The 8,619-nt window shown below is 42.8% G+C and overlaps 1 protein-coding gene across 1 annotated transcript in view; it reads left to right on the top strand.

Annotated features, from left to right (window-relative positions):
* The first annotated feature begins 544 nt into the window (after positions 1-544).
* The window catches only part of CABIN1 (calcineurin binding protein 1), a 125,948-nt gene continuing 117,873 nt past the window's right edge, over positions 545-8,619 (top strand). The window contains exons 1-2 of the mRNA XM_006901429.1: positions 545-690; positions 828-864. Of these exons, the coding sequence (XP_006901491.1) occupies positions 545-690; positions 828-864 (183 nt within the window). The remainder of the gene's footprint in view (positions 691-827; positions 865-8,619) is intronic.

Here is an 8,619-nt window from a genome sequence, read left to right as displayed (position 1 = left end):
TCAATAAAGCTTTATTGTATTGAACCGATTCCATTTACCGTGATCTTACTGTATTTAATTAAGGCCAAAGAGAATATAGGATTTACTTATTTCTTTCACTTCATCCTAGTTCTCAAAAAGCCAGTAAAGCTTGTGTATTCAATCACAATGTGAAGCCCTTCTCTAAAATACCTCTCAGTTGCAGACGTCCATCAAGAAGCCTTTCAAAGATGAAACCTTTCTGCCGTTTTAAAACGCTGCCCCTCTACCAACGCAGCCTGGTGATTTACCTTGTCTTGCTCGTTTTCCCTTTGCACCAATACGGTGAAAGGTTTCTGAGTTTCCCCAAGAAGACAGACATGACAGTGAACGGCATAGCCTTTCACCTCGGCTCCTTCAAGTATCTCCAGCTTGTGTGGCACCTGTTTTTTGAGCACCTGTCCTAGGCAGTAACAATAACATGCACGCCGCTCCGATCCTAACACGAACTCAACGAGTACCAGTTGCAGAAGCTGCCAGGAGCCTGGAGAACGCGCGACCTCACCTACGTGACGTTGCTTACGCAATGAAGACGCGCGTGTGGTCGTGTAAACCCTCGCTGGTTGGCTGGCAGGATCGGCGCTCTAGCCAATGGCGGTGCGTCTTGTTGCGAGGCAAGCAACCGGTAGAGAGGCAGGCGCGGCGTTCGGACGCCTTGGACCGCGACGCTTGGTGAGTTTCCCCAGCTTCAGACGTGATGCCGGCGCTCCAGGCCTGAGGACCGATCTGGGGGACTCGGGATCCGAGGGCGCCCCAAGGCCAGGGCACGCCGCCCTCGGGGTCTAAGTCGGGGCCCGGTTTCCCCGCAGCCCCTCGGCGGTCACCGAGTTTCTCATCGCGGCGCAGGTAGCGACCACCTCCAGATGGCTTCCCCCCCCCCCCAGTCCCGTTGGATGGGTGCCGGTGTTAGCACCACCTTTGGGGTCATCTAACTGGCCACTGTGTGCGCCTTACCCCAATCCTGCCGCGTGTGTCAGTACCGGGGCTCAACTCTAGGCGACCGAATCACTAGCATCTTAAAACGGGACAGTCAGACCCCGAGCAGTGCGGTCAACTCGCTGGGTTGTAGATGCCATCAGCGAGCTGGACTCAGGGTGACCCCGAGAGTCATAGGAGACACCCCCCCCCCAGGCTGAGGATCCTCCTGGAGTCTGTGCCCATTGCAGCCGCCATGTCACCCGTCAGGCTAAGGGTCTTCCCGGCGTCTGCGCCCATAGCGGCCACCGTATTCCCTGCAGGCGGAGGGTCTCCCTGGTATCTGTGCTCTTTGCAGCCACCGTGTCACCCGTCAGGCTGTGGGTCTCTCCCTGGGGTCTGTGCTTAATGTGGCCCCCGTGTCACCCTGTCAAGCTGAGAGTCTCCCTGCGGTCTGCACTCATGCACTCATCCTGCCAGGCCAAGGATCTTTCTGGTTTTTGCTGATGTGTGACATGTTAGAACTAACCTATAGTAGAAGGTGCAATCTTGGAGGCAATGATGATGAAGCTTTATCTTGTATTCTTTGGGTACGTTGCTTTGTTATTGTTGTTAGGTGATGTCAAGTATGACCTATAGCGACCCTGTGAACAACAGATCTGAAACCTGCCTTGTCCTGTGCAATCCTCACACTTCCTAACACACTAGAGCCAATTGGGGCAGTCCTCTGTCAGCCCACCTAGTTGAGGGTCTTTGTTTTGCCGACCATCCACCTTTCCAGCCATGATGTCCCTCTTCAAAGAATAGCCTCTCCTAGCCATATGCTTGAAGTATGTGAGTCGCACCTTAATCTTTGTCTGTAAGAAGCACTCTGGCTGCACCTCTCCAAGATACAGGAGAGGTTTTTTCCATCTAAAGGGACATCATGCTTAGAAAGGTGGAGGGACAGCGAAGGATAGGAAGACCTCAACCAGATGAATTGAAACAGTTGACTGCATCAATGGTCTCAAGTATGTCACAGATTGTAAAGATGGTACAGGACAGGTTCATAGGGTCTCTATAAGTTGTATATGATTTGAAGGCATCTAACAACAAGATTCTTAGACTGGGAAGCTTTGGTGGTCTAGTGGGTAAGGAGTAATGCTGCTAAGCTATATGCATGTGGTTTGAATCCTCCAGCTGCTTCAAGGGGAAAAGGTGGGCAGTGTCCTCCTGTACAGTTGACAGCCTCTAAAAACTTGCTGGAGGGGTCAGCTATGAGTTGGTGACATCCTCAGAAGTTCAGAGGTTGTTGTGTAAAGGACCAAATATAAGTATTCGCATTGTCAAGGTAGTGTGAAAGCAGACGAAGATAGTGTTTTACTTTATCACCACTGAAATGTCTATTTAATATAGTTTTCAAGTGTCATGATTTTGTTTCCCCCCTCAAACCTTTAGAAATGTTAAGAAGCATTCTTTACTTCTGGGCTGTATGGGAAGAGTCATCTGGCTGGTAGGCAGACTCCTGGCTCAAGTCCATAGTAGAGGAACCTGGCCCAGAGAAGATGTCTGTACCAAGTTAGTCACACAGGCAGGCACTGTGACCACTGACCTTAAGACTTGCTGACTCCCGGTCCAGGCTTTTAGAGTGTTGAGATCACAAAGTGTGTAGTTCTTATTTATTCTTAAGGCTGTGGAGGATGGATAGGACCAACTGTGACAGCTGTTCTAGAAAATAAACTGGAAATCTGAGAAATGAATGGATACTTTCTCATCTTCCCAATTACTTTCATTTTTTTCTTTTTTTCTTTTTTTTTATTATTAATTTTAATGAAAATTTACAGAGACTTTGGTTTTCCATTCATTCATTGTTGCACTTTTCTCCCCTCCCAACCCTCCCCCCAGTACACTCTCCTCTTGGTAAAGTAAAAGAAAAATTCTTTCATTGTTTTACAACCCCTCCCCCTAGATCCACTCACTAAGCAGCCTTCGCTCTGGACTCCTGTCATGACAAAAATACCTAATCACATATCTCTTTTAAACAGTTTTCTCCCTCATCTGTTTCAATGCAGTATACATTATTTAACCCATCTTTCTCAGTCTCCCCCCAACCCCAATGTCATTCCTGTTTTACAACAGTGGCACCATGCACTATTTGTCCTTTTGTGACTGGGATACTTCACTCAGCATAATGTCCTCCAGGGTCACCCATTTTGAATAATATTGCATGAGTTCCTTGTTTTTCAATGCAGCGTAGTATTCCATTGTGTGAATGTACCACAGCTTCTCTATCAATTCGTTTGTTGATGGGCACTTAGGTTGTTTCCAACTCCTTGCTATTGTGAACAAAGCCGTGATAAACATGGGTGTGCATATATCTGCTTGGGTGTCAGTTATGGTCTCTTTTAGGGTATGTTTCCAGTAGTGGAATTGCTGGGTCAAATGGTATCTCTATTTGCAACTTTTTGAGAAAGCCCCATACCGCCTTCCACAGTGGTTGCACCATCTTACACTCCCACCAACAGTAAAGAAGGGTTCCAGTTTCTCCACCACCTTGCCAGCATTTGTTGCTTGCTGTTCTGTTAAATTTTGCTATTCTGACTGGAGTGAGATGTTATCTCGTAGTTGTTTTGATTTGCATCTCTCTTAGAGCTAGGAATTTTAAACATTTCTTCATGTGCTTGTTGGCCATCTGAATGTCTTCTTTTGTGAAGTGTCTGTTTATATCCTGTGCCCATTTTTCAATTGAATTATTTACCTTTATCTTGTTGTGGTGCTCAAGTATTTTATAAATTCTAGATATAAGTCCCTTATCTGACATGTCATTACCAAATACTTTTTCCCAGTCTGTGACGTTCCCTTTTACCCTGTTGGAGCAGTTTTTGAAGTCTGCTTTCATTTTTACAGAATAATTTTATAAGAACAAATACTGCATAAGACCATTATTTTAAAAAGATATCAAGGGAGCTCTTGTGGCCTAGTGGCAAGAAGCTGCATTGCAATCGCAGAGGTATGTGGTTTGAATCTGCCAGATGCTCTGCTGGAGAAGGAGGGGCAATCTCCTTCTGTAACAGCCAGATCTGATTTGATGGTACACACACACACACACAAAATAATAAAATAAAATTTTTCTAAAAACACAACACTTTTATTAAAAAATAAATAAATAAAGATATCTAGTAAAATGTGTATAGGGATCCAAGGAGAGGAGAGTGGGAGCAGAGGGGTGAGGATGGGCAGGGAGGAAGTCATAGTGTTGCACAATTTGGTGGGTGAAGGGTGGGGAGGGAAAGGAAATGGGTATGATCCAGGGGGTATCTAGAAAGACAGGATAATCGTGAGCATAGTTCAATGGTGATTAAATTTTATTAAACATAATGAATGGGAATGAATATATGAAACACAATGTATATGAAGCGTAGTGTGAAACACAGTGTATATGAACTTTGTATGCAAACCAATATAAAATAAAAATTAAAATAATTTTAAAGCTAACTTTTTAAAAATCTTGAGTTCTTGTGGTTTCTGATCCAGATCTTCACATTTTTTATGTTGTTGTTGTTGTTATGTGCCGTCGAATCGCTTGTGACTCATAGCGACCCTATGTACAACATCCCTAAACTCTGCTCTGTCCTGTACCAATCGTACCATCTCTGATACACCCATCCCAATTACCCCAGTCAGTGAATCAGTCCACCTCATAGGGGGCCTTCCCTTTCTGCGCTGTCCCTCCACCCTCCCAAGCATGATGTCCCTCTCCGAGGATCTGTCTCTCCTTGTAACATGGCCAAAGTATGTTAGACGCCACCTTAGAATCCTTGCCTCCAAGGAGCAGCCTGGTTTGACCCTTTCCAGGATGAATCTGTTTCTTTTCCTAGCAGTCCATGGTACCCTCAATACTCTTCTCCAGCACCACAGCTCAAAGGCATCAATTCTCCTTTTATCCTTCTTAGTCTTTGTCCGACTCTCTGATGCATAACAAGTGATAACAAAGACCATGGCCTGTATCAGACGCACCTTAGTCTCCAAAGGGACACCATTGCTCTTCAGTACTTTGGAGAGGTCCCTAACAGCAGACTTTCCCATGGCAATACGTCTTCTAATTTCCTGGCTACTGGTCCCGAGAGTGTTGACTGTAGAGCCAAGCAGACTGAAGCTGTGAACAATCTCAGTCTCTTCACCATCCATCCTGATGCTGCCAGTTGGTCCAGTGGTGAGAATCTTTGTCTTCTTGACATTGAGCCTCAATCCATATTGGAGGCTGCAGTCAGTCCTTGACCCTCTGCAGCAGGCGCTTCAGGTCCTCCTCAGCTTCAGCAAGCAGGGTTGTATCATCTGCATATCGCAGATTGTTGATAGATCTTCCACTAATCTTCACCCCACATTTCTCCTCATAGAGCCAACCTCCCAGATAATCTGTTCTGCATACAAGTTGAAAAGGTATGGAAACAGGACACATCCCTGGCGTACGCCCTTCCCAATTTTGAACCATGCAGTGTTTCCTTGCTCTGTTCTGACGACTGCCTCTTTGTCCCAGTAGAGGTTTCTCATTAGCATGATCAAGTGTTCTGGTATTATAGATGATAAATTATTACTTTTCAGAGTTTTTGTTTGACCTGCAGATAAGTTGCAACAGTAATCCAAAGAGTTTCCTTATTTCCCTCCTCTGTAATACGATTAAGCAGAATAGAAGACTATCACTGGTAGAATAATAACAATAACTGAACTACAGACCTAGTTAGAATTCCCATTTTTCCATGAATGTTCTTTTTTGATTCCAGTATCCTACTTAGGCTGCATTTAATTATTTCTCCTTAGTTTCCTATTGTTAGGTGCCTTCGAATCAAGTATGACCCATAGTATGAACAACAAGTGTAAACCCTGTCCTCTCCTGTGCTGTCCTCACCATCTCTGGTACACTCAAGCCTATTCCAGCAATCACTGTGTTGATCAGCCTGGTTGGGGGGGGTCTTCCTCTCTTGCTGTCTACATTAGTCCTCAGAGTGAGATTATGTATCTTTGGCAAGAATAACTCAAACATGGTGTATATGTCTCTGTGCTTCCTATCAAAAGGGCTCATGATGTTGATATTTTTTATTGCAAATCATACTTTGATCACTTGGTTAAATTGTTATATGCCAACTTTCTCAAAACTCACTGTTGTCAAGTTGCAACTGATAGCTTGTCAGTCACACAGGAGGAGGTTGCCCATCTTCCTCAGAGCTTCTGGTGGCTTCAGACTGCTAGAGAGATGTGACCTTTGGCTTAGCAGCCACATCCCTAGAGACTATGCCACTGGCACACCCTAATAAGTTTCTACTGACCATAAAGATATATTTTTTCCTTTGCAGTTATTATTTTGGAAGAAGTACTTTGAAAAAATATGTATCCTGTATGTAACCTTATGCCCATTGACCTGACCACTCTGTAGATCTGTTTGTACTATTTATTACTGTATTATTTGTTTAGAGGTTTTCTTTCTCCACTTAGTAGTTAAATTCTCCTGTACATATGAGCTGCCCCTGCACATCTATTTATTTATTTATGCATTTATTTATTTTTAGACTCTTGTTTGAAGCAGTTGGAATCCAGAAGGTAGAGCTTTTTTATTTAATTATTTAAATTAGTTAGGTGTAGGCTATTTGGTCTTTTGATTTCATTAACTAGTAGGCTGTTTGGTCTTTTTGATTTAATAGTCATATGTGGGCCAGTGTGAAAACTGATTTGCTATTAGAGTTACTAGCCAACTTGTCACTTTATTGTGTTTGGGGAGAACATTATTCTAATTGATAAAGCACTTATCTGTCAGTTTGCTGTACTAAGATAACTTGTGGATTGCTGTGATACTGAAAGCCATGATGCTGGTGTGTCAGATGCAACAAGGGTTAACCAGGGTGGACAAGGTTTAGTAGCATTCCCATATTAAGACAGACTAGGAAGCAAGATTGGCCATCCACTTCTTAAATAAAAGGCCTCTGAAAACCCTACGAACAGTAGTGGAACACAGATAGTTAATAGTAGTAATGATAGATCTTAGATTGGAAGTCAGTCAAAATGGAAAAAAAATATTGGAAACAGACTTTAATAATTGGAACATGGAATGTATGTGGTTTGAATGATGGAAAACTAGAAATTGTGAAAAATGAACATCAGCTTTGAGTTAGATAACCTTATGGTATAATATTCTGGGAATGAAAAAAACAGAAGAATGGTGGTGTATTCATAGTCACAAAGTAAATTTCAAGTTCTCCTAACATACAATATTGTGAATGGTATTATATTATTATATTGTGGATATTATCCATACGCATACAAGGAAGACCTGCTAATTCTGAAGCTTTGTCTGACGTACTTTGGACGTGTTGCATGGCGGGATCAGTCCTTGGAGAGGGACATTATACTTGGGAGGTTGGAGGGACAGTGCAGGAGAGGAAGATCCTCAATGAGATGTATTGATTCAGTTACTGGGGTAATGGTGGTAGGTGTGTCGGAAACAATGAGATTGACAAGGGATAGTGCAGGGTTGAGGATGCAGGGTCGTTATGAGTCACAGGTGATTCGATGGCATATAACAATAGTCAAATATACATTCTTACATCTAGAGCCAAAGAGGAAGAAATTGAAGTTTTATCAAATCTGACAGTCTAGAATTGACCGAACATGCAATCAAGATGCATCAATAATAATTGGTGACAGGAATGCAAAAATTGGAAACAATGAAGAAGGAATAGTAGCTGGAAAATATGGGACATAGTGACAGAAACGAGACTGAAAATAGAAAGATCAGATTTTGTATTTACAATGATTTATTCATTGCAGATACCTTTTCTACAAAACACAGTGACTTTACATACACATGGACCTCGATGTACTACATAGGAATCGTTGGAGAAGCTCAATATCAGAAGTTAAAACTAGGCTAGGGACTGACTGTGGTTCAGACCATCAATTAATTACTCATATGCAAGTTCATATTGAAGCTGAAGAAAATTAAAACAAGCCCATGAGAAACAAACTGAACTTGAATCTGTTCCATCTGAATATCAAAATCATCCTAAGTATGAAACATTGAACACCAGTGATCGAAGACCACCGGTTGTAGGATGATAGCAAGGATATCATCCATGAAGAGAGCAGAAGGTCGTTACAAAGACACAGGAAACAGGAAAAAATAAAATAATGTCAGAAGAGACTGAAAATTGCACTGGAGCGCTGAGAAGCCAAAACAGAGGAGAAACATGCTGAAGTAAAAGAACTGAACAGAAGATTGCAAAGGGCAGATCGAGAAGACAAAGCAGAGTTTTATAATGGAATGTGCAGAGAGCTGGAATTGGAGAGACTGAAAAGGGAAGAACTTGTTCTGCACTTCTCAAACTGAGAGAACTGAAAAACAGATTTAAACCTGAGTCCCAATATTGACAGAGCTTTGGACAATACATTGAATGACCCGAGAAGCATCAAAAGAATATGGAGGGAATACACAGCGCCACTGTACCAAAAAAAACTGACTGACATTGAAAAATTTCAGGATGTAGCATAAGGAAGGATTCAAGACACTAAAGAGCTAAACAGAAGATTCCAAAAGGCAGCACGGAATGACAAGGCAAAATATTACAATGAAATGTGCGGAGAACTAGAGTCGGAAAGTCAAAAGGGCCGAACTCGTTCAGCATTTCTTAAGCTCAAGGAACTGAAGAACAAATTCAA

This window comes from Elephantulus edwardii, unplaced genomic scaffold, assembly GCF_000299155.1.
Source record: "Elephantulus edwardii isolate Elephantulus edwardi_28Jun2011 unplaced genomic scaffold, EleEdw1.0 scaffold00325, whole genome shotgun sequence".
Taxonomy (NCBI): Eukaryota; Metazoa; Chordata; class Mammalia; order Macroscelidea; family Macroscelididae; genus Elephantulus; species Elephantulus edwardii.
This window is presented reverse-complemented; position numbering and strand designations above follow the sequence as displayed.